The following is a 27018-nucleotide window of genomic DNA, read 5'->3' on the forward strand; positions in this document are numbered from 1 at the left end:
TCATTGATGCTGGTTGAGGGTTACAGTCTTTCAAGATACTAATCAATATAATTTTTAATCTGGGGTAGAAAACCCTCCGATATAGATTAGGAATATATTACAGGTTACCTGGCTTTTCTCCATGTCCACAGCTAAGTATAAACTTTTGATAGATACCATAGGGGAAGTAATGTTCACCGACATTTCCACCACTAAAGCAGTGCTTCATGTTTAGAAATTGCTAGAAATTGCCTTCCTGAGACACCAAGGCCCTTACTAAGGTGTGCTAACCAATTAGCAGGCGCTAATTGATTTAGCGTGCACTAAATGCTAATGCGTGCATCTTAGTCTATGGATGCATTAGCGTTTAGTGCGTGCTAATTCGATTAGCGCGTGCTTATCGGTTTAGCACACCTTAGTAAAAGAGGGCTTATATAGATGGAGTTGCAGTAGTCTAGTCTAGAGAGGATGGTGGATTGGACGAGGATGGCGAAATGAGAATGATGAAAACAAGATCTTACTTTTCTTAACATATGGAGGCTAAAGAAGCATTTTTTTACTAGGGAGTTGAGGTGATCGTTGAAGGAGAGAGAGGAGTCTAAGATGATGCCTAGGTATACAAACCTAATGGTTTAGTTTAGTTTAGTTTAGTAAAAGAGGGGGCAAGTTTCAGCTGGTGTATGTTCTTGTTCCCAAAGTTGGGCACATGAATCCCCACTAGGTGCTATTCTATAAAGGAAACTTATCTCACAGTGCTCTTTATAGAATTACACTGAGGGCTATGTTTTTTTATGGTGCATTTCGTAAAGAAATTAAGTCAGCGCTGTTTGACAAATTTATTTCTTAAATGTGGGTACTATTGTTAGCAAAACTCTATTTTGAGTATATCTAAGTAACTGTTGTATTTTTAACTATTTGTATTTCGCTGATTGTCCAGCCTTCTTCAGTGTAAACCGCCTAGAAATCATTTGGTTATGGCGGTATAGAAGAATAAAGTTATGTTATGTTATGATTCTCGAAGTGGCGCACCTGCAAACAGGTGCCCGCCACATGTCAATCACCAGCCAGTGCCGTGTCCAGAATCGCATCTTTTTTTAACATAGGCACCTTAAATGTAGACCAGCATTTTAAAGCATTTAAAAAAAAACAAACACACGGGCCAGCAAAAAATTAAGGAGAACATTGAAAATGAGCTGCTTTGCATACATTTGCATCTAGTGCAACTCATTAACCTCAATTGGCCTAAATTTTAAAACTGAGTTAACACAAATTAGTGCATGTTAGTGCCAACTGATATGCGTTAGTTGACTAATAATGCACATTAGCTTGTTAAACCTTAGACCAGTAGCCTCCATCCCTCTGTTTATTAAAATATTGGAGTGCTGGGTAGCCAAACAGAATTATATTTGAATCATTTTGATATATTACATTCTGCTCAGTCAGGGATCAGGAAAGATGTTAGTACTGAAACAATGTTGGGAGCATTTATAAACTGAGGTAAATCTTTGCTGAGTATGGGTCAGGAAACTTATTATGCAATTTTATTTATCTGGTGCATTTGATTTGGTAGGTCACGTTGTCCTGGTAATCCATTTTTAGTGATCTAGGAATTTCAGGCAAGGTATTGGTTTGGTTTTATGTTTTGGGGGAAATAGAAACATAGAAACATAGAAAGATGACGGCAGATAAGGGCTACAGCCCATCAAGTCTGCCTATACCATTGACCCCCTTTTAAGTCTACTGGCCCCCTTAACTCTACTGACCTGCTCTATTAAGTCTATATCCTAGCGACCCTATTCATTGGTAGGACTCTCGCAGTGATCCCACATAGGTATCCCATTTATTCTTGAAGTCTGGGATACTGCGGGCCTCGATCACCTGTACTGGAAGCTTGTTCCAATGCTCTATCACTCGTTCCGTGAAGAAGTACTTCCTGACGTCTCCACGAAACTTCCCTCCCCTGAGTTTGAGCAGATGTCCTCTTGTGTTCGAGGGTCCTTTGAGAAGAAAGATATCATCTTCCACCTCAACCTGTCCCGTGATGTACTTAAATGTCTCAATCATGTCTCCCCTCTCCCTACACTCCTCGAGAGTATAGAGCTGCAATTTGTTCAGTCTCTCTTCGTACGAGATAGACAGTACGAAATAGACAGTACAGAGTACAGATGCAGGATGTGCTATTGCCAAACCATGGAGGTGACATTTGTGGGGGCCCCTCATTTTCCCTGCTTTTACCTATTCTGTTTAATATTACAGTATAATGCATTCCCTTGGACCAGCTAGGGGTGGATTCTTTTATATATGCTGATGACCTATAACAAACAGACCACATAATTGCAAATCATTGCCTCTTCTTGTTTCTGTTTATCACAATAATGTCAATATTTTAGAGATCATGACTGCTTTATAGCTAAAATACAAGAGAGCTTGGATTTGATAGATGCCTGGTTAATATCACACAGGTTATAAATGACTAGAGGTAAGACTAAATTCCTCTTAATAGGAAATGCTGATAACTTTAATTTTTATTAATACTGATATGTGATGGATTTTTCAGCTTGGATTTTGGGACATTCAGATAGACAATCCATGGAACATTTGAATAAAACCCACATTTTTGCTATTAAGGAAGTCAAGAGCAATTAGAAAATATTTTGAATGCACTTTTAGGAGTGTGTGGCGCAGTGGTTGAAGCTACAGCCTCAGCACCTTGGGGTTTTGGGTTCAAACCCCGCGCTGCTCCTTGTGATCCTGGGCAAATCACTTAATTCTCCATAGCCCTAGGTACGTTAGATAGATTGTGAGCCCACCGGGACACATAGGGAAAATGCTTGAGTACCTGATTGTAAAACTGCTTAGATAACCTTGATAGGCAGTATATAAAATCCTAATAAAATTTGAAACTTAAAACTTGAAAACTTTTTATTACTTTCACAAATGGACTACTGTAACGTGGTCTATCTTGGATGCTTCAACGGTGTTTTTAAGAAATTGCGGAAAATTCAAACTATAGTGGCCAGATTAAGGTTTTCAGGACAGAAATGTGCAAGAGTTACTCCATTGCTTATTGATTTATATTGGCTGCCAGTAGCAGCAAGGGTGCAATTTAAAGTTTGCATATTTATATTTAAGATGTTATATGGTTATGTTCTTCCTTATTTAATTTCTTCAGTTCAGTTATTATCAGGAGTTGAGAGACATTGTCTCAAAAACTAGGGGTTGCTAAGTTGTCCATCATCGTATAAGGTTAAAACAAAGACGTTCCTTTCATCTTCCTTTGTGGTATAGAATTCACTGCTGTTTGAGATAAGAAGGATGCATCATTATGGGGGTTTTTTTTTAAGAAAAAGCTTTAAAAAGATTTTTATTTTGGAAGGGTTTTTTTCTAGTTGATAAGTACTAATCTTAGGCTTTTAATAAGGTATTTTGTGATTGCTGTGCATTAGTATATGATTTGCGAAGGTTTTGCTGTACTTCTGTGGTAATGTTTAAGTTATCTTAATTGTTACTCACATAGAACCTGGAAAAGATAGTTGTGGGCTATAGGAAGCATAATAAATCAGCTTAGTAAATAGGTGTCCTATTTAAGTAAACATGCAGTTAATTTCATTGTACTGAAAACTTACAAATAGATAGATATACTGTATCTAAATCCTTTTTTATCTCTTAACTGGAAGCATTTTGCAACCTGTAACTCAGTTTTCTAAATAGAAACACAACTGTTTAGCATGAAAAATCAATTGTGCCTATTGGCCTGGAGTTAGAGTACAAAGCAGGGATGCCTATTTCCAGTCCTCAAAGGCCATAACCTGATCTAGTATGCAAGCCTTGCAAATTAGCTTGTCGGTAAGACCAAATGTATGTCATGAATATTCATTGAGCCTTTAAAGGACTGGATTTATGCACTGCTGGCATGAGGTATATGGTTACTGTTTCAGAGGTCTCCAATTCTAGCCCTCAAGAGATGTAAACAGAACTGACTATCGAGATAATTCAAAAAATATGTCCACTAGATTTCAGCCATTGTATGTAAATGCATGTTATTAATATTCACTCCGAATAGTCTGAAAACTGGACCCTCTGTAGCTCTCGAGGGCCTGAGTTTGAGACTCAAGAGTTTCTAAAACAGTAAGGTAGACAGCTCGCTAGTAAATAGCCTTTCTTTCCACCCCTGCTGTTTCAATATATTCTTTCTTGTTGTAGATCAGCTTCAGCTTACGCTTCTGTTTGTTTTCTCATGACTAGAACTCCGCCTTTTCAAAGATGCCTGGCAATAAACCTAAGGCAATATCAATGCCACCTAGGAGACCCAGCTCAGCTTGCTCTGTTGTTAAAGCATCTGCTTTGCTTGATAGAGACTTTTATTATATACGGCCCTCTTCAGCGGGCCCCAGAAGCAACTACTGTCACTCAAAATGCAGATCTGAGGTAAGGCAGTTTAGCTATTAAATAGATGAGAGCAGGAACCCTGGTGACGTCTCAAGCTGTGGGACAAGTGTGCAATGTATTTGACACAGACACAGTCACTTGTATACATATAGAAAATTATATTAAAATGGGACCCTCCATCCCAGTCACAATGGAGAAAATTATATGAAGTAGCTACAAAAAAGCATTTTTTTTTTGGGGGGGGGGGGGTTAGGTTATGTACATGGAAAAAGACTATTATAAAAATATCACATAAAACAAGGTGCAAAAATGTTTGTGAATTATTTTATGTGATCTGTACATAGGCATAATTTGTACAGGGTGGGCACAGGTATGTGATTAGTAGACATATTTTTATATAATAAATGTGTATACGCTTTGGGAGCAAATTCTATAAAGGGTGCTTAAAGATAGGTGCCAAAAAACTGGGCACTAAGGCCCAGATTCTCTAAATGGCACCGGTATTATAGGAGCCAGTAGGCACCCAAACTCAGAAAAAAAAATGCCATTGAAACAACATTTTAAACTGAGTTTCAAGGCGCCTACTGGTGCTTATAAAATCAGCACTGGAATCACGCCTCCATAGGCACCTTGACCGCCAACACCCTGTGAGCATGGCTAACTCCGGAAGTCAAAATCAAAATGTGCACCAAAGTAACAATACTAAAGTCCCACTAAGCATCAATTTGCCACCTAAGTTGAGAAATTTCAACACACAAGTTCCTCAGAATGCCACACTAGATATTCGTGTGGTAGCCGTCCTCATAGGAACTTTTAAGTGTGTGAGTTTGTTGTTTTCTAACGTTTCATAAAGTGCAAGTGCTTCAATAAATAATTATCATTTTTGTTGTATTTTTAAATCGTTATCATTTTTGTTATATTTTTAAAAAATTACTGCAAATTACTGCTAAGTATTTGCTTTTGCAGTAATTCTTTAAAAATATAACAAAAATGATAACGATTTAAAAATACAACAAAAATGATAATTATTTATTGAAGCACTTGCACTTTATGAAACGTTAGAAAACAACAAACTCACACACTTAAAAGCTCCTATGAGGACGGCTACCACATGAATATCTAGTGTGGCATTCTGAGGAACTTGTGTGTTGAAATTTCTCAACTTAGGTGGCAAATTGATGCTTAGTGTAACTCCGGAAGTGGCAGTAGGCAGCCTAAAATGCCTGCGAAGGCGTGATTCACATCATAGGTAGGCGCTGGAAATATAGGCCAGGAAAACCTAAGTCAATAAAGATCAATCAAGTATTTTTTTAAAAGTCAGGTTTTCAAACTATAGTGAAATTACATATAGCTCATAATATCTCTAATGGAGGTTGGAAGAAAATGCCAAAGTTCTGTCTCTTTACCAATTAGTGTCTGTTCTATACTCTTCAACACGCGTAATGCTTTATTTAGATCAGGACTGCCCAAGTCCGGTCCTCGAGATCTACTGGCAGGCCAGGTTTTCAGGATATCCACATTGAATATGCATGAGAGAGATTTGCCTGCACTGCCTTCTTGGTATGCAAATCTCTCTCTCATGCATATTTATTGTGGATATCCTGAAAACCTGGCCTGCCAGTAGATCTCGAGGACCGGACTTGGGCAGCCTTGCTTTAGATCGTTTAACCAATCTCAGTTCAGTTGACAAACGAAGGCTTCTTGCAGTAGTATGAATTTATTATAAAGTTTTTCATGTAGCTAGGGCAAAAACCATATACCTTAAATATGCATATAGACTTTAATTCTGGCTTGAATAAGTAACCAGTGTAACTGAATCAAATATATTGTTTGCCACCCAGGATCAATTTGGCTGCTGCATTTTGAATTGCTTTTTAGGCAAACCCATATATCTACTACAAAACCCAAACAAAACTATCCAAACATTAGTATTATTCTGAACAAATCAGAAAAAGAAAGCCAGATTTGAAATTTTTTTAAAAAAAATAACAGTTCTTAGCTAACCCAACTGAATTAACCAAATAATGACTACTCCAACTGCAGATGAACTGGCAACCTTTTTCAAAGCAAAAGTAGACCACATCAAAACCGACACTAGCAAAGGAAACACAGCAAACTGCATTGAAGTGCTAGGAAAGAGCACAAAATAAAAAAAAGAGAGAAGACTCTCCACAAACGAAATGCCCAATCACAGAAACAGTGAATAAGATAACTACCCAAATACATCAAATCCCAGTGCTATTAGATGTCTGCCCAATTTTCCTACAAAACAAAAAATAAAAAAAATACTACAATTCCCTCCTGTGTAGGTGTGCTGGTACAAAATCACCATAACCTTGGTAAAAGGTATAGGGAGCTGTGGTCAAACCAAAAATGAGTGCCATAAGCTGGATGTGACACTGTAGAACGTGGAATCTCAGATATTTTTTATGATCTGTGAAGATGGGATTAGGAAGAAACGCCTACGTCAGATCTAGGGAGGCAAAGAATTCTTTGTAGAAGGGCATCCAACAATATTGGAGGATGTGAGGGGGGAATGTGAGGGACAGTGTGTGGATGTCAGGGGTTCCAAAAATGTTGGGGGATGTGGGGGTCTGGGGATATGGGGGGGAGGGCTCTGTGGCTCAGCTGATCCTGGCAAGAGGAATCCCTATCAGCTGAGCTGGCAGGAATCCTCAAAACTGGCTCAGCTGATGGGGTTTCCTCTGCCGCAATCAGCTGATGGCAAACCCTCAATGTGCTGGTTTTTTCTCTATCTCTGGGTGGTGGGAGGGGGGTTTTGACCACTGGGGGAGTAAGGGGAGGTCATGCCTTAAATCCTCCAGTAGTCATCTTGTCAGTTTGGTCATCTTTGGGATACTTAGACCTGTTTTACTTTGGTCTAAGTCCCGGTGTGTACGTTCTGCCTTGGATGTCCTGGAAAAGCTTCAGTTATGCTTCATGATGTCCAGGTGGAAGCCTGCCTGATTACCACCCATAACACACCTCCCAACACGTCCTTTTGAGCTCTGGATATACAGTAGCTTAGAATTGCTGCTGAATGTCCAGAAAGTTTGTTTTGATTTATTGCCATTTGGACATCCCTGCTATTAGGACGTCCAAGTGCTGACTTAGTCAGGTTTTTGGACATTTTAAAGTTTTGATTATGTCCCTCATGATGTGGTAGACCATCAGTTCCTCTTACTGATCCTAAACTTCCAAGAGAAAGCAGTAAAGTGCACACTTGGCTAGAAGGATTCCTATCAAACAGAACATACAGCATAAAATGGAGAAAGATTGGAAAGAGTGGTCAGCTTCAATTGGAGTACCCCATGGCTCACTACTCTCACCAGTACTTTTCATGTACTGATGTCAAAACTAGGACACTTCTTAAACAAGAAAGACCTCACTTCTCCTACACAGATGATATTACAATATGCATTCCTTTCTACAAGAAAGAAAACGAGGTCAACAAATAACATAAGAATTGCCATACTGGGACAGACTGAAGGTCAATCAAGCCCAGTATCCTGTTTCTAACAGTGGTCAACACAGGTCCCAAGTACCTAGATAGATCCCAAGTAGTAAAACAGATTCTATGCTACTTATCCTAGGAATAAGCAGTGGATTTCCCCAAACCATCTCAATAATGGCCTATGGACTTCTCTTTTAGGAAATTGTCCAAACCTTTTTTAAACCCTGCTAAGCTAACTGATTTCACTACATTCTCTGGCAATGAATTCCAGAGTTTAATTACACATTGTGTGAGGAAATATTTTCTTTGGTTTGGTTTAAATCTACTACTTAGTAGCTTCATCGCATGCCCCTAGACCAATTATTTTGGGGAAAGTGTAAACTAGTGATTCACAGCGACCCTTTCCACTCCGCTCAGTATTTTATAGACATCTTTCATATCACCCCTGAGCCATCTCTTCTCCAAACTGAAGAGCCCTAGCCACTTTAGCCTTTCTTTAAAGGGAAGTCGCCCCATCCCTTTTATCATTTTCATTGCCCTTCTCTGTACCTTTTCTAATTCTGCTACCAGAATTGCACACAGTATTCGAGGTGCAGCCGTACCATAAAGTGATACAAGGACAATATAACATTTTCTTCTTTGTTTTCCATTTCTTTCCTGATGATTGCTAACATTCTATTTGCTTTCTTAGCCACCGCCACCACAACACTTTGAGATGAGAGTTTCAACGTATCGTCAACAATGACACCTATTTGAGGAAGTCACTCATCTAGTTGCTGACTAGTCTGACAACATGAAACTGAAACTAAAAGAAAAAAACAAATTTGTACTGATAAGCCCACCCAGAATCACCTACGACGACACTCAAATAATAGTGCATAATGCCCCACTGAAACTGGAATCTGAACTGAGAATCCAAGAGATTATATTCAACAAGAACCTATCCTGGGAGGCACAAACGTGAACATTGACCAAGAAAATATTCACAACACTGAGAAAACTGAGATGGCTCTGGCATTTCTTTGCCAAAGAAAACTTTCAGATCTTGGTTCAGTCACTGGTATTATCCCAACTAGATTATTCCAATGCCTTTTATGTAGGATGCAAAAAAATACATATATGGATAAAAGCTACAAACCATTCAAAATGTAGCAGCCAGGCTTATTTTCTCAGCAACCAAATATGACGAAGTGACACCCCTGTACCTCGAACTACACTGGCTCCCCTGCAAAACAAGGTGTATGTTTAAACTATGCACACTTCCAAGGTGAAGCATCAGATTACATGTTAATGTAATTGAAATACCACACAAAGAAAAATATAACCTGATTAGCAAACATGAGAATAAGATTCCCAAATCCTAGAGGAATCAAATAGAAAACTATTCACTCTACAACAGGGGTGTCAAACTCAATCACATAAGGGGCTGAAATCTAAACCATAGGTTAAGTCACAGGCCAAATTTTTTATTAAGATACTTAGGGGTCCATTTATTAAGGTACAGTAACTGATTTAGCACACGCTAAATGTGCACCTTAATAAAACCACTCCTTAGTCTTAGTAGAAGTATAGGGTTACAACCTCTCCTGACATAAGAACATAACAGCTGCCATACTGGGACAGACCAAAGGTCTATCAAGCCCAGTATCCTCCTTCCAACAGTAGCCAATCCAGGTCCTCAAATGTACACTTAGCACTTCCATCCCTCTCTGGACATCGATAACACTTCTCAATGATATCACTTTGCGGCAATAGTCAATTGCTGACACTAAAAGCCACCTTGAGTTGACTTTCTGGTCAGGTAGATGGTTTAGGAATGCAAAACTGTGTGCCTGGGATGAGCTCAGCTTAACACAAATGTGCACTGAAGTGTAAATGACAGAAGTGAGGTGATAAAGTCAGATAAATCCCAGGGATTCTGTGTTTACAAACCATTCCAGCTATGCTTTCTTGCTTTAGGAATTCAGCTGTGTGATTTATATTTTTCTTCCAGTATATATTATAGTTAGATGGGTGACTGATAAACATAGATAGAGACAGAACTCACCTCTTCAATAGTGCAGGCAGCCAGGAGGACTAGGCGGACCTGAACGGCGACGGCAGCCAGGAGAGTGCAGGTGACCACGAGTGGCAGTAGAGAGCGTCGGAGCACAGCGTCACACAGCATGGTTGCTGCGAGATTTGCCTGCCGGAAGGCATCAGCTGTAGATTCACGCACCTTGGCCTTGGCGCGTGAATCTACAGATGATGCCTTCCGGCTGCCACGCTGTGTGATGCTTTGCTTCTGACGCTCTCTACTGCCACTTGTGATTGCCTGCACTCTCCTGGCTGTCGTCGGCATTTGGGTCTGCCTAGTCCTCCTGGCGGGCCATCTTAATTGCAAATGTTTAATTGGCTGGCAGGCCAAATTGTATGACACCGCAGGCCAGATTTGGCTCATGGGCCAGAGTTTGGCACGTCTGCTCTACAACCTTCCCATACCTGGCAGAAAAATAGTGGAATCCTTTACCAGCACAACTAAGGAACATCCCCTCCTACCAAAACTTTTGTAAAGGCCTAAAACCTATCTATTTGGAAAATACCATACCCTCCCCACCACCACCACACACACACACACACAAACAACAGGCTACAACCACCAGAAACCAGACAAAACACAAACTACCTCTCCTGTCTCTAAAGATGACCATGCTCCCTACAACACCAGATAAGAGTCACCCATACCAGAAACTGTAATATCAAGACTAAAACACCAAATACAGCCAGTCTTCTCTCCAAACCATATGCCATAATCATCATATACTTACACAAACACAAACCAAGTTAAAGGTGTCATGGACCCTAATGAAGTAATGTAATCCCTGGATATGACCAGGCTCTTCTAAATTGTAAACCACATTGAACTTCTTCTAGGGCATATTAGCAGTCCATAAATACTAATATAATGTAATATCACATTACAATAATCCACTATGGCTAGAACCAGAGATTGGAAATCCACTGAAATTGATACTCCTCAAGATATTGCTTCAATCATCTCAGTAATTTCAGCTTGAAAAAACATTTTTGAACAATACAGGTTGCATAAAGGTCCATAGACAGCCTAGAATCAAGAATAATACCCAGCATTTTAATACTAGATTGTAATAGCATTTCAACTCCTGCTAATTTTGGATTTACTTGAAGCATTGTTTGTCTAGAATTCCCAACCCACAAAATATTTATTTTATCAGGATTGATTTTAAGATTATTCATAGACATCCAAATGTAAATAGCACCAAAAACTTCATTCAAACACATAGGAAATATAAGAACAATATCATTTGCATTTGAAAAATAATGAATTTTAAATTATTGGAGTACACATTGAATAAGATGGAGGAAAGGGGAGAACTCTGTGGTACATCCTGCACCAGACTCCATTCTTTTGAATGTTCTTTTCCATTTTACATAGACCGATCTATATTTTAAAAATCATTAAACCAGGTCCATACATTTCTGGAGACTCCAAAGCCTCCCAACTTATTCAACAGTCATGATGGACTAACTCAAATGCAGCAGATAAATTTAACTATCAGAAAAATCTAGATAACCTTGTCCAAAAGCAGTCACATTTCAGCAAGGAGAGTGGCTAAAACCATCTCCGTGCTATCTTGTGATCAACACCTAAACTGCCTTGGATCTAATAATTGATGGGGATCCAGATATTCCTTTAACTGATCAGTCACTACTGCCTCTCTAATTTTGTTAAAGTAGGTAAATATGCTACTAGGCAGTAATTACTTTCCTGGTTATCTAATGTTGCATTTTTCAGTAATAGGAATAGGACAATCTTCCCCATTTGCCTAGTATAAATCTCATTCTAAAATGTTTGATTTACGAGTAACAATAACCATTCTAAGAGTGGGTCAGGCAGAGTTTTCAATAAAGTAACATAGTAAATGAGGGCAGATAAAGACCTGAGCGGTCTATCCAGTCTGCCCATTAGTTATACTCATTAAAAATACATGATTACTGTATTTTTCGCTCCATAAGATGCACTTTTTTCACTCCTAAAAAGGGGGTGGAAATAAGGGTGCGTCTTAAGGAGTGAATGTAAAAAAACTCCACAACAACCTTTTTTTGCCATCCCAGCAGTCCAGCATGCTTTCCACACTCCTGCCTTGGGTTCTCTGCTCTCTTCTAGCAACGTCAGCGATACAGCGATGCACGAGGCAGGCGCGCGCTTTTTGCGTGCCTGCTTGGTCCCGCATTGCACTTTGAATAGCTGCCTGTCAGTTCTCGTCACGTGATGCTCCACTGGAATACCCTCCCTTCTAATTCTTGTAAATACAATATTAATCCCAACTCCTCCTGTTCTATAATCGAAGAAGTTTCAATAATTTTCAGAATTTTCTCCTGAGAAAGATTAGAAAAATCCTGAGCCATGATATCTATAATCACTTTTTTACTTGGTGGTTTTGTCACTGTTTTGTTAACCAAGTGGAACAACTCTATGGAGGATTTTGAACTTTCCCTTATCCAAGAAGAAAAAGTATTTCTTCTTTGATAAGACTGTTCTTTATAATGTTGTATCTTAGCTCTCTGTTCTGATTTAATTTCTTTTTTTATTTCAACAATTTTCTTTCCAATTGTTTACACTTTGCTTTGATTAGACCCAATTCCAACCAATGTTTAATCATGAATGGCTATAACCTACTCAGAGTACTGGATATAACTGTGGCTGTCTTATTGAGCAGACTGGATAGACTGAAGGTTTTGATCTGCCATCATCTACTGTGTTAGTGGGTATGTGTCCACATAGATGAGTAAATGACTAGAATACTGGTATCTGCGTGCATTCTTACCACCTAACAGGGTAGCTTCTTATTATATTATGCCCAAAATCACTAAAGCAAAGTGACAAAAATTATCAATATGTGGGACTGATGAATGAAAAGGTCGAGGCTATGAGAAACTGCTCCAAAAAAGGTGTTTAATAAGGCTCTATATTTCTTCTGATGGGACCTAATCAAATAATTATTGATTATGTGCCCACTCTCTGTAGCTCATAGGGTTGAATATTTTGCCTTTATAAAATAGGCATTTTATTTTAATATTTGTAGGCTCCCCCTATATGTTACTTTTGTATTGCATTTTACCAAAGTGCAATTAATAAAATAAAAGAATAGCATGCAATCAATAGATAATGTTAGATCATCTGGCTAAAAAAAGTCTCCAGCAAAAAAGGCAATGATATAGTCTTTATTGAGAAAGTAATGGTTCCAACAAGGATCCCTGTTTCGGCGTATGGGAACGCCTTCTTCAGGGGACACTATTGAGAAACATATTGCACATAGACAAGCATTTAAAATACATTTAAAAACAGAAAGCATAAATATTGTACATTGATAAATGAGCATTCAAACCATAAAACAAAGATAAAAGATATAATCATACAAACTATATTAAAATCAGATAATATAAATATAACTGATGTCATCAAAAACAATCCCTTAGATCAGTGTATCCCAAACTGTGTGCCTTAGCACACTGGGGAGGAGGAGAGGCGCTGGCTGACTGTCTACAGGACATGCCTCCTGTGGTGAGAGGCACGTCTTGTAGGCAATGAGCCAGCGTCAGCATCTCTCCTTACCTTCGGCCCTCTTTCCTTCTGGAACCCTCCACTGGCATCTCAGGACCCCTCTGGAAGGCCATCGCACATGTACAGATGTTGACATGATAACAGTGACGTCTGCACACTTCTGGATGCCTTGAACCTCTGCCAGTATGTTTAGTGTGCCGTGGCTCAAGAAAGTTTTCAGGACATTGCCTTAGATGAAACATAAAAAACAAACCATACAAACAAAATTAATCAAGAGGCATAACCCTGCAAACTATATTAAAATCAAATGAGATCAATATGGCTGATGTCATAAAACAACCATCACTTAATTAAGACATGAATGAATTAAGACAGTATCTGAATAAATACCAACACATGATAAAAACATAAGAAATGGCTTATCTAAAAAATGAATGTGCATGGAGCATTGGGGATAACATATCTAAAAGTTAACGCCGTAAGGGAAAGCCAAATAAAACCCAATCAGAAAGCAGATCAAAACCGAGACAAACTGTGGTAAAATGCAAATAACATGCTAGAAACGTATATGGCCAATGGGGGGGATGATTAATGAATTAAAAGCAGCACAACATAAGATGGAGTGAACTCGAAGAACACATATGGAATGGCAGAACTGAAGAAGAGCTAAGTGTGATAAAATCCTGAAAAATGAACTAAAATAAGCACAATGCTCGGCAGAGTAGACTCTAAAACAAGATATACAGAGGCAGAACCAAAGATAAAGCTAGTATCAAACCAAAAAATATACGAAAGCCAGACAGAGCGAGACTGAGGGAGATTTACGAGGACAAACAAGAGAATACAGTACCTTTGCTGAAAGTCACTAATGACTCAAAACGCTAGAATTAAAACAAACAATGAATAAGTAATGGAGCAACAGAGTGATACAAAATTCACCAAATAACTGAAAATAATAAAGTCAGAAGATAAATTCTAAAGTAAATAGAAGCTGCCAAACCCTTACCGTCGGTGGACAGGCAGCAGCAGTGAGAACACTTATAAAGCAGAGTAAGAGGGTTGGTCACATGACTGTAATATTCAGAAATGGTGCTATATGTTTCTCAATAGTGTCCCCTGAAGAAGGCGTTCCCATATGCCGAAACAGGGATCCATTACTTTCTCCATAAAGACTATGGGCTCCATTTACTAAGCTGCGATAGCGGTTTTAGCACGCGCTGAATTGCTGCATATGCTAGACCCTAACGCCAGCATTGAGCTGGCGTTAGTTCTAGCCATGTAGTGTGGGTTTAGCGCATGCTAAAATGCTGCACGCACTAAAAACGCTATCGCAGCTTAGTAAAAGGAGCCCTATATCATTGGTTGAAAAGACACCTCCCATGCCTTTTTTGCTTGATAGTCTATACCAGTGTTTTTCAACCTTTTTACACTCGTGGACCGGCAGAATTAAAAGAATTCTTTTGTGGACCAGCAAACTACTAAGACTGAAATTAAAAAAACACATTTCCGCCCCGTCTCCGCAAGCTCAGTCCCCGCAAACCATCTGATCCCATCCGCACAAGCCTCATCTCTCTTACCTTTCTTTCCGATTTTGGCAGCAAGATCGGCAATGCCCCCCCCCCCCTGCAATGACACTCAAGATCGGCAACGGGCCTCCTTCTCCCCCCAGCATCAACAGCACTTCAGATCGGAAACGCGATGCTCAGTCCAAAGCTTCCCTCTGACTCGAACTGCCTGGGCGGAAACAGGAAGCTGAGTCAGAGGGAAGCTTTGGGCCGAGCACCGCGTTGCCGATTTGAAGTGCTGTTGATGCCGGGAGGAGAAGGAGGCCCGTTGCCAACCTTGAGTGCAGTCACGGGAGGGGGGGAGGCCCGTTGCTGATATTGAATGCCAGGGGGGCTATTGCCGAACTTGAATTGCATCACAGTGGGGGGGAGGCGCCAATGCCGCTCATCGCCGTTGCAGCCCAGACGCTGCCAATGGCCCCAATCAGATCTTGCCGGCCCTACGCGGACTGGTAGGAATTTTCTGCGGACTGGCACCAGTCCGCGGATCGGCGGTTGAAGAACATTGGTCTATACCCTAAGGCGAGGTGTTCTTCTGCCTGCTTAAAAAAAGTCTTCGACGTATAACACTGCTATATTGCATTTGCACTGAAAAGCCACTGTAACCAAAGATACTTTAATATATAATAAACTACTTTAATTTTATAGATTAGATATATAGATATAGATACCTGTATATATTTGGATTTCATTTTTAACATAGTGCAAATAGTATTATACAACAATCTAAACAGTGACTGCAGTTTGGGGTTTACTCATGAAAATGACATCCTATTACACCTTGGTCATTGTATAGCAGCAGCTGCATAATGGATGAGTGGCCTACTGTATCTGAATTTTCAGCTGTACTATACAAAGAATGCCCTGCAAATTCTTAGACTCTCCTCACACTATCTGGTTAGAGCCACAGCAGAGCATTGGTATTCCATCTCACTCTATAGATAGTTGGTGATATTCCGCCCACTATTTCGCTATACTGCGATATTAGTGCAGAACAACAAAAAGGCCTATTATCACCACTATCCATAGATATCACCTGTCTTTATGTCTGTTCAATGCCACCACTTCAATGGATAGGTGTGCTGACTATACTGTGTGCAAAATTTTTTAATGCTTTGGCCAATGTTAAAAAAATAAAGAAAAAAACAAGACCACGGGATTTGAATATAGAATCATGAGACTTTTATTAATGCATATGGACGTGCTGCGACAGGCATAACAATGTATTGTTCTTACTTTGTTCCAACATTGCTCTCATTGAAGAGACTGAAATATTCCCATTCCCGTTTAACATTTAATGTTTCACATTTATATTTATTTGCTAAACCATATATAGATAAAAACATGCAAATGGCGTTGAATGCAAAAAAAATGAGTGAGTCGGATAGAAAAGCACAAGAAGAGACTATATTATAAATGAGTGTTATAAGGGAGAAAGGACAAGAAAGAGCTCATCAACTCATCCTAAGATATGAGGAGGGTAGGTCATGCATAGGATCACTAAAACATAAGTTAATACACAGGAGCTGAACTTTGATGCATATGTCCCACTAAGAAAGGGAGGTAAAAGAGAGGCAAGTTCTTAATTCAGCTGGTAACCTCGTACTGGTGTCTAAAACTGTGTCTGAAATCTGTAAACACACTTGGCACTGTTACAGAAGAAAGTGACATCCACTTTAAATGATTTCATTACCCCTGGCTGGCTCAAATCTACAAATGCCACTGGCTGCTGCTTCATTAGCCTGTGTCTTTGGAACGACAAAGGGACTGAATATGCCTGGATGCTGAAGATCTCATTTCACCTCCAGAGATGGTCCCTCCAAAGGTTGAGGCCTATTGGCAGGAATAGTGCAGGGGAAGCTTTTATCGCTACTGCCTCTGTTTTACTTGTTTTATGAGTGTCCTGTTGGGTTTTCAGGATATCCATAATGAATATGCATACGATATATTTGCATACAGCTGAAACCTAGCATAAGCAAATCTACCTATATATTGTAGGCAGGGATTGTACCTTAGAATTAAGGCATAAGGTGTAGTTTGTCTGTTTTGTGTGGGGAAAGGGAGGCAAGGCATAGGGAGTTCAGATTAATAGTAGGGGGAGGGCATTCTATCCCTCTCCTCAAATGTGCTTTGATTAGCTTTCTGTCCCTTCTCCTCCTTCTTCCCCCCCCCCCCCCAAATATGCATACTCTTTCCTACACATATACACCCTCTATTATTCTTTCAGTTCCCACCCCTTTCTCCCAGGTCTGTCTGCACCTGCCTCTCCATATCATTTTAATTGTAGCTGCAGAAGCCAGTACAAAATATTTCCAATCTTTTTAGTATTTAAAAATATTGAAGTAGATATTTAGAGAGGTGCCGGCCTAGTTAATTTGTGGTCAACAGCGCTAGCCCAAATATTCCACTCCAATTGCCTGAAAAAATGCTGCTGAGTATCTAGGCAGGCTGCTGTGGCACTATCCAAGTAGTGCTGGAGTTGTCCAGGGGTGGAATGTAGATGGAGCTGGTGGCAATATTCAGTACACTAACTGAATAACTATCAAAATTAATTAGGATAGCAAAATTATATCTGGTGGTGCTATCTTGGTACCTGTCTAACAAATAACACAGAGCACGTAATACAACCCGAAAGAGCTGGTATGCATTTTGGGCCAGATTCTATAAATGGCGCCATTGGCAGCCACCTAAAAATCAGCCGCCGATCGCATGTCAATCATGCAGCGGTGATGTTTATAGAATCTCGGTTTTGTGAAAGGTGGGCACCAGAAATGTAGGCCAGGGTTTTCAAGGCCTGCATTTCCATCACCTACCTTTCACGCGAATCACCGTTCCAGAAGTGCTTTATGACGCCTAATACCTCTTCCAGCATTAGCCACGCCTAAAGTGGTATTAGGCGTCGTCAAGCACCTCCGTAGCTCGATGAAAGTGCAGTCTTTTTTTAGTCGCCAGTAGGCACCTACGTTTTTTTAAAAACTATTTTTATCCTGTTTAAACGGTTGTTTCCACTTAAGTGAGGTGCCAGTAGGACACCTACCGGCGCCAAACTTAAGGTGCTGTTTATAGAGTATGGGTCTTAATGCATGAAAGAAACATTTCCTGTGCACTGACTGTATGGGAAGATGTTGGGAATGCCATTAATGGTTAACAGAGGTAGGGGTTGTGTAGTTACAGCACATTAATTATAGCAATTAATGGACAGTAGCTTCAAATTCTGAATGTACTTTGTATAGCATAACATAAAAATTTATTTATATACTGCAACACTGTGAAGTTCTAGTAAATAGTCCCCCTACCTACAAGTACAAAATGTCCAGGGCACAGTTTGGATGCTTGGGGCTAGACCTGTTTTAAAAATGAAGAAGAGTCAAAAAGGTGCTCAAACTGACCAGATGACCACTGGAGGGATGAAGGCATGCCCCACATACACTCCCCTATCGGTTATTGACCCCCTTCTACCCAACTAAAGATCTGAATGAAACAGTACATATCTGTCTCTATAACAACTGCGGATAGCACAGTCAGTCCTAGTACAACAGCAAGTGAGTGTCTGAAGTAGCCTGGTGGGCAGTGCATTGGACTCCAGAGAGAAGGGGACCCAGGCCCTATCCCACCTTAACTAGTACACTTGTGGGACAAAGTGTGAGCCCACCAAAACTCGTGAAAAACATACTATACCTACTCATATAGATGACACCTACAGCCATAAGGGCTATTAGGATGGTAGGCAGATGGGTCCAGTAGGTTTCTGGGGGGGTTGTTTTAGAGGGCACAGCATACAACATAAGGGGTTTCTGGTGAGATGTGTATCTGTCATCCTTTATGTAAAGTTCACAGCAGTGCCCCTTAAGATGCCTCACTGCTCTGCCAGCATGTCTGTGTGGCCAGTTTAGTATAGATTGTGGCCTCGCCTACATCCAAATGGCTTGATTTTGGACATTTCCCATTTGCATGTTTTCATATTCAAAAATGGCCAAAAAAAGATAGACGTTCTAAGGGCCAAAACATCTAGATAGGTCATTTTCGGGAAAAAAGGAATGTCTCACAGTTTCGAAAATGAACATTTTCTCCAACTGATTTTTAGACTCTTTTTCTGAAAATGTCTAAAGTCAGACTTAGACATCCTATTGAAAATGGCTCTCCGTGTCTATATCAAGAAAATTTATATTAAAATCCATATTTTACTAAAAACATTGTGACTTCTAAGTTTTTTCTTTTTTTGGTTGCCACTAGGATGGAATAAGCAAGAGTCCTGAGAAACGTTCTGCTTTGCCAAGGCCATCTTCTATCATCCCTTGCCGAAGAACCTTCCCCACAGACCGAGATGATACCTCCTTTGCCTCATCGATTTCCTCCGCGCGACGTACCACCAGTAGGTTTATTTCCAATAGCTTGCCTCCTAGGGAATGGGAAATTTTAAACCAAATTCTGTAACAACCAGAATTGGTTGCTAAAAACATTCTGAATGTGCAGAGATATTTCTTGTTTAACTTTATCATCAGAAAAAAAAATTAAATAAATTCATCTTCTGAGTTATTGGACAGGATGGGTTCCTTGTCATCAATGAAGTTGGCCTTGGGGAACAGTGAGCTAGAGGTTGTGCATATGACACAACCACTGTAAAATTACTTTGACTGCAAAATAAGAATTGTTTATAAATTCAGTGTACAGTATGTTGATTAATGTTTGTCAAAGTATCCTAGATCTGTCAAAACAGAAAAGGACCTTTTCACTAAAAGTATGGGAAGGCTTTGCAGTTACCATATGGTGAATACCAAAATTTAGATGGTAACTGCAAAACCTCTGTTGGGAGTGTTTCGAGCAATTTTCCATTTTGTAAATGCAGAAAAGATTTTAATAGAGTATTGTGGCCGGGCCATATCCCGAGTAGGTGGGAAACCCCGGCTCGGACCACAGGTAAGATTTTAGGAATGCCTTTTGTATGGTTGGTCAAAGGAAAACCCCGACACTGGACTTTTCACAAAACTTCACCGGGTTTATTAAAGTGCAAAAAAAAAACTTCACTGAACTGAACACTTGTCTCAGGCTTAGTCCTTAATTTTGCAGTATATTGTACACAAGTCCAGGGCACGCTGGATGTGCCTCTGCCCAAGACTGACAAACTTTGTCAACACATTGGCATCATAAAAACAAACCAAAAATGCTTCTGCAGTTTCTTCACTGCTTCTGAATTGTCCCCTCTTAGGACTAAGGGCTTCTCCTAGCCAGAGTTGGCTTGTTACTTTACAGCTGAGCACAACAGATGTCAGCAAGCTTTCCGCTATACTTTCAAAAAAAAAAAAGTTTTTAACTTTTATTATTTTTCCTCTTTCTCACTCTGTCCCTCCCTTTGAAGGACGTTCACAACCTGGACACAGGCTGTGCGGGGCAAACCTCCCTTGCTAAGGTCTTCAGCCCACCCGTACATGCCCCTAACATCCTGAACTTTCTTTCAAAGGGCAACAAGGAGAACTGAGGTTCCAGGAAATACTTTTCTTTTTCTTAATTGGGCACTGCTGCCATGCCTCTTCCAGCTCAGGACTCAAGGTCCCTGTCTTCTCCAGACATACCTTCTTCAGTGTCCCCCTCACTGAGCATTTCCCATGCTGGCTCCAGGGAACTAGGGCTCTCCACGAAGTCCTCCACTTCTGCCTGTTCCTCCCATCCCCCTCTTTGAATGCCTGCCAGCCTTCTCAAATCATTTTCCCCTTCAGGAACATCCTCCAGCTCCTCACCCCAAACGTGCTAGGAAAGTTATGGTACTTCCCTGGAGGTAATCTCTTTTCCCTGGTGGGCTGGCGTCCTGGAAGCTTTCTTGGCTGGCTCATGGAAGAAGGGAGATAGCAGCTACCTTGGTGTGCTGCTGGGCTCCTACAATCAGGAACAGCTGAGCCTCCTCCTCCTCCCTGATTACTCTGCCTTCTGCCTATTTGAGGTTTGCATGGTTGCAGGGCTCGGTGACCAGCTCCACCCCCTTCTGCCTTGATTTCCCTAACCTTGGGAAAGGAGTAATAGGGACTGGCTTGTGGTTTCAATGCCCTCCCTTCCTGAATTCTGGGCTGGCTCCACCCCTGCTTTTCCTCCATGCTATTTGGTTGTACTACCCTACTGCTTTTCCCAGGGTAAACAGGCTTTATTTTAGAGCTTACAGCCTTAAGGGCTGCATTTCTGACTGGACACACAGTCTTTTTACCTGTGACAGGTGCTTCCCTGTCACAGTATCTATATACAGATACAAGATCTTTATCTGAAATCCTTGAGACCAAGCATATTTTGGTTTTTGGAATTTGTTGTATTTCAGATAGTCAGTAACAACCTAGCCCAAACTCCCAATATGCAATTCAACAAATCATATTGAATACTTAAAGTGAGCTTTGCAGTGATGTCAAGATCTCACCTTGCCCTGAGAAGGTATCACACCCAAAACTTTTATCTTCATCCCCAACAGCATTGAATTGAATCCCAATTTCATACCCAATCAGCCGCCTGACTTCAGACTCTGCTAACTCCTGTCCGGCTGCAACTGAAGAATCCCCCCCCCCCCCCAAATATCCAAACACCCAAAAACTAACCCCAAACATCCCCCAGATCCCTAAATGTAACACCCTAGCCTGGGACAAGGAAGGAGAGTGGGTGCCTAAAACCCTGTTGCACCTTCCAAGAGCCCTCATACCCCTTCCTCAATCCTCCCACCACAACCATGACCCTAGCACACCAAAACAGAATCACTACCCAAAACCCTGCCCTCTCTTAAATCCATCAGTCTTTGCACCTGTCCCATCCTTCTACATTCCCTTTTCTCTTGAAGACACAATCTTTGTGACCTTCAGTCCACCAATCAAATTCTCATCCACCTTTTAAACCCCCACATTACTGCCCTTTCACATAAATCCATCCTATTGCTATCCTTACCCAACCACAATCTATCTTTAACCTCTGACTGCAGCTCTGCCAAGATTAAAAGCCCCCTGCTTTGTGAATTAGCTGCTATACAGTAAGAGAAAATAATAGGAGCAAATACCATTAGAAAATACCTCTGAATTTGTGGGGCAGTGATACAGGGTTTATCATTTCTAAAAATATGAGTAAGGATGCCTTTTATTTACTATAATTTGTTCATGCCTATTTTTTTAATGTTAATGTAGGGTCAGAACCAATTCGAAGCCGATCAGGAAGAAGTGGAACTTGTACACCAACTACACCTGGCTCTACTGCCATCACTCCTAGCACACCACCTAGCTACTCTTCTCGTACTCCTGGCACTCCTGGCACGCCGAGCTATTCTAAAACCCCTCGCACTCCAGGCACTCCAAAATCTGGCATGCTTGTGTCTACTGAAAAGAAAGTGGCCATCATCCGTACACCCCCAAAGTCTCCAGGGACGCCGAAGCAATTAAGATTTTGCCAGCCATTACCAGACCTAAAAAACATTCGGTCCAAAATTGGGTCAATAGACAACATCAAATACCAGCCCAAAGGTGGACAGGTAAGAATTATAAGGTGGTTCTCTAAATATGGTAATAATAAGTTGAAACATTTTATTTTATAATGTCCTGTTTTCTTTTATTCCAAGGATGTCATTATACTTCTACTGACTCTTTTTTTTTTCTGTGTCAGTTAAATTAGAGCAAGATAATGCTCTTAATGTGACAGTACATTGAGGTGGTCTCAGCTAACCAACAATGCACATTGGGGAAGGCACCGGGCCCTGATGGTTATAGGACATAATTTTATAAGTTTCTGAAAGATATTCTTTCTCTCATGACTGCTATATTCAATAAAGCTATCTCTGAGCATTCTTTGCCAGGCATGTTGGCTGTAGCTAATATTAAGGTTCTACTCAAACCAGGATGAGATTCTGCTCTTCCAGAGTCATATAGGCCTATTTCTTTGTTATGCTTTGAAACAAAATTATTGGTGAAGGTGTTGGCCAACCCACTTGCGCAAATATTGCCATCTCTTATTGTGAAGCCTCAGGTTGGTTTTGTCTGTCATAGGTATATAGTCTAGAATATGCATCAAATTATAGCTTCTTTGGGGGGCCACTGAGGCAACAGGAATGCCCTCCCTGCTTATCAGTTTTGATGCGGAGAAGGCATTCTATAAGGTTGATTGGGCTTTCATGTTTGGGGGTGTTGGATAGATATGGTATTATGGAATATTTTAGGGAGGCCATCTCTACATTATATGATAACCCTCAGGCATCTATCTTAGTTAATAGACTTTGTACATCACAGTTCCCCATTTACTGCGTCACGTGACATGGTTGTCTCTTATCCACGCTTTTATTTGTTTTAGTGTTGGACCCCTTGAGTAGAGAAATTTTGACCACAGATGAGGTTTTAACTGACCCTGTTAAATCTTTATCCACTCTTTTGGAGATTATTGAAGAATATGGCAATTATTCTGGGTTTTAACTAAATGCTAATAAGTCAGAAGCTTTAGTCACAGATCCTGATATTCAGAGAGATTGGAGAGGAGTATTTTTCCTTAAATGGGCTCAGGGTTCCATTTGTTATTTGGGAATACAACTTCCTAGTGACCCTAGGAACCTTTATTCATCTAATGTTCCACAACTACCTCCAGTACACAAAACAGAAATTTACTACATGGACTAATCTTCCTTTATCTTTTATAGAGAGAATCAATTTGTTTAAAATGGCATTGTTTCTCAAGTGGTTGTATATGCTTCAAGTTCTCCCTCTATGGATTTTACCAAAAGACTGTATAGAATTCCTATTTCTTTTAAGTAGATTTCTTTCGGGGTGTAGAAATCCTAAAATGAAATTTACTAAACTTTATGGAACTTGGAGGAGGTGGTTAGGAGTTCCTAATACACACTATTACAATCTGGTTTGCTTGTTATGTCATGTCAAAGATTCCCTGTTGGAATTTAATGATTATACTCCTTTACTCTTTCAAAAAGCAGTGTTCCACCCTTTACATTTGAACTATATAAGTCAGGCAAAACTGATTTCCCTTCCCCATCAATATGTAAATCCCCATCGATGGTGAAGTGTTTTGAGCTAAGGTGGGTGGTATTGCTGAGGTCTCAGAAGATTATGTTTAGAGTTTGTTTGAGGTAGTAATGTGATTGTATGATTGTATGTACTACTTCTAAATTTGTTTGAAGATCTGGCTGAGAAGATTTATGTTAAAAAGTAGGCATGGTTTTGGACGGAGAATAGGTTGGGTGAGTTAGGTGTCATTAGGCATATGACATAGGCACTGCCAAATTAGGTGAGTGAAAAGATGAACTAATGGAGTGATGCTTATTTCTAGGATGCTAGCGATGCCTAAATCCACTTCGGTGCTGCTAGGCATAATTCTATAAACTTTGATATTTTTTTGATTAACAACCATGCTATGTGGCACCTGTATGTAGGCAGCACTTGGCGCAGCTTGATAAAGGAACGCCAACCTAGACGTGGTGGCGATATCCGAGACTTGGTTCACGGATTCACATGGGTGGGATATGGCAATACCGGGATACAACTTACTTCGTCGAGACAGAGAGGGCAAATTAGGAAGAGGGGTAGCACTATACACTAAAGAGGACATCAAAATTACCAGAATTGAAGATGTCAAGTACACCGGGGAATCCCTCTGGGTGAACCTGGCCAGGGGACATGACAAATGCCTATAGCTTGGTGTAGTATACAGACCTCCAAGACAACAGGAAGACAAGGATATAGAATTAATCGAAGTCATAGAGAACATCACTTTGCGTGGGGACATAGTATTGTTAGGGGACTTCAATATGCCTGATGCAGATTGGAACAAACTTTCCGCCATGACCAGTGGCAGCAGAAGGCTATTAACCTCAATAAAGGGAGTACGCCTCAAACAAATGGTATTGGAGCCTACTAGGGATCAGGCGATACTGGACCTGGTACTCACCAATGGAGAAAGTGTCACAGAGGTTTCGGTGAGTGATACATTGGCCTCCAGTGGCCACAACACAGTATGGTTCAACCTCAAGAAAGGTTTCACTAGATCAAACACATCTACAAAGGTCCTCAACTTTATGGGCACTAACTTCAAAAGCATGGGAGATTTTGTCCATTGGGCGCTGCAAAATCAAGCCACAACAGATAATGTAGAGGTAATGTGGTCAACGCTGAAATCTACCCTACATGAAGTAACCAACCGCTATATAAAAACAGTAAGTAAACGGCGGAGAAACAATAAACCTCAGTGGTTCTCTGCGGAGATCTCGGACCTTGTAAAAAAGAAGAAAAGAGCATTTATCTCCTGCACACAATCAGGAAAACGAGAGACTAAGGAGGACTTTCTGGCCAAGTCTAAAGCTGTCAAAACAGCAGTCAGAGAGGCCAAACTCCATATAGAAGAGAATCTGGCAAAGAACATTAAGAAGGGGGATAAATCCTTCTTTAGGTATATTAGTGACAGAAAAAGAAACACAGATGGGATAGTACGCCTTAGGAAACCAGACGGGAATTATGTAGAATCGGATCCCGATAAAGCTGAACTACTAAATGAATACTTCTGCTCAGTCTTTACCTGCGAGGCGCCGGGGTCCAGTCCACAGTTTCTGTCAAGGGAAAGCTCGGAAGACCCATTTCGAAATTTCGAGTTTACGCCCAGCAGCGTCTACTGTGAACTATCTAGACTCAAAGTGAACAAAGCCATGGAACCAGACAATCTACACCCCAGGGTGCTTAGTGATGTCCTGGCGGAACCGTTATCTGCGCTCTTCAATCTTTCCCTAAGTACAGGAAGAGTTTCGTTGGACTGGAAAACAGCCAATGTCATTCCACTCCACAAAAAGGGATGCAGGACGGAGGCTGCGAATTATAGACCTGTGAGTCTCACCTTGATAGTGAGTAAACTTATGGAAACACTAATCAAACACAAGTTAGATACCATCCTGAATGAGGAGAATCTGCGAGATCCCCATCAACATGGATTTACAAAGGGAAGGTCCTGCCAATCCAATCTAATCAGCTTCTTTGACTGGGTAACAAGAAAGCTGATATGGGGGAGTCCCTGGAGGTCGTGTACTTGGACTTCAGTAAAGCTTTTGATAGTGTCCCACACCACAGGTTATTGAGCAAGATGAGTTTGATGGGATTAGGTGAAACATTAACTGCATGGGTTAAAGACTGGCTTAGAGGTAGACTTCAGAGGGTGGTGGTGAATGGTACCCTCTCCGAAACATCGGAGGTGATTAGTGGAGTGCCGCAGGGCTCGTCTTGGTCCCGATCCTATTTAACATCTTTGTAAGCGACCTGGCTCAGGGGCTTCGAGGTAAAATTACATTATTCACCGATGACACCAAACTATGCAACATAGTGAGCAATAGCACAGTGCCAGACAGTATGACTTGGCAACTAAGTTTCAATGTCAAAAAGTATAAGGTCATGCACCTTGGCATGCAGATCTTATACCCTAAATGGTGAGACCTTAGCAAGGACTACAGTAGAACGAGACTTGGGGGTAATCATTAGTGAAGACATGAAGACGGCCAATCAAGTGGAGAAAGCTTCATCCAAGGCTAGACAAATGATGGGTTGTATCCGTAGAAGTTTTGTCAGCCGAAAGCCGGAAGTCATAATGTTGTTGTACAGATCCATGGTGAGACCTCATCTGGAATATTGTGTACAATTCTGGAGCCCACATTACCAAAAAGATGTGCTGAGAGTTGAGTTGGTTCAGCCAATGGCCACCAGGATGGTCTCAGGACTCAAGGATCTCCCGTATGAGGAACGGCTGGGTAAGTTGCAGCTATACTCACTAGAGGAGCGCAGAGAGAGGGGAGACATGATTGAGACGTTCAAATATGTCACGGGCCGTATCGAGATGGAAGAAGATATCTTTTTTCTTAAAGGACCCACGGCAACAAGAGGGCATCCGTTGAGAATCAGGGGTGGGAAACTTCATGGCGACACCAGGAAGTATTTCTTCACCGAAAGGGTGGTTGATCATTGGAATGATCTTCCACTGCAGGTAATCGAGGCCAGCAGCGTGCCAGATTTTAAGAAAAAATGGAATAAGCATGTGGGTTCTCTTCATGGAAGAAATTA

General features: G+C 40.7%; 1 protein-coding gene across 8 annotated transcripts in view; it reads left to right on the top strand.

Moving 5' to 3' along the window:
- The window catches only part of MAP2 (microtubule associated protein 2), a 744831-nt gene that overhangs the window by 671539 nt on the left and 46274 nt on the right, over window positions 1-27018 (top strand). For 5 of the 8 annotated variants that reach the window (XM_033944576.1, XM_033944575.1, XM_033944569.1 and 2 more), the window contains 2 exons: window positions 19205-19343; window positions 22117-22457. In XM_033944576.1, the coding sequence (XP_033800467.1) occupies window positions 19205-19343; window positions 22117-22457 (480 nt within the window). Of the gene's footprint in view, window positions 1-4224; window positions 4408-19204; window positions 19344-22116; window positions 22458-27018 lie in introns of all 8 variants that reach the window. The other 3 variants (XM_033944572.1, XM_033944573.1, XM_033944568.1) reach the window with 1 other exon arrangement.

The sequence above is a fragment of the Geotrypetes seraphini genome, chromosome 5 (assembly GCF_902459505.1).
Source record: "Geotrypetes seraphini chromosome 5, aGeoSer1.1, whole genome shotgun sequence".
Lineage (NCBI taxonomy): Eukaryota > Metazoa > Chordata > Amphibia > Gymnophiona > Dermophiidae > Geotrypetes > Geotrypetes seraphini.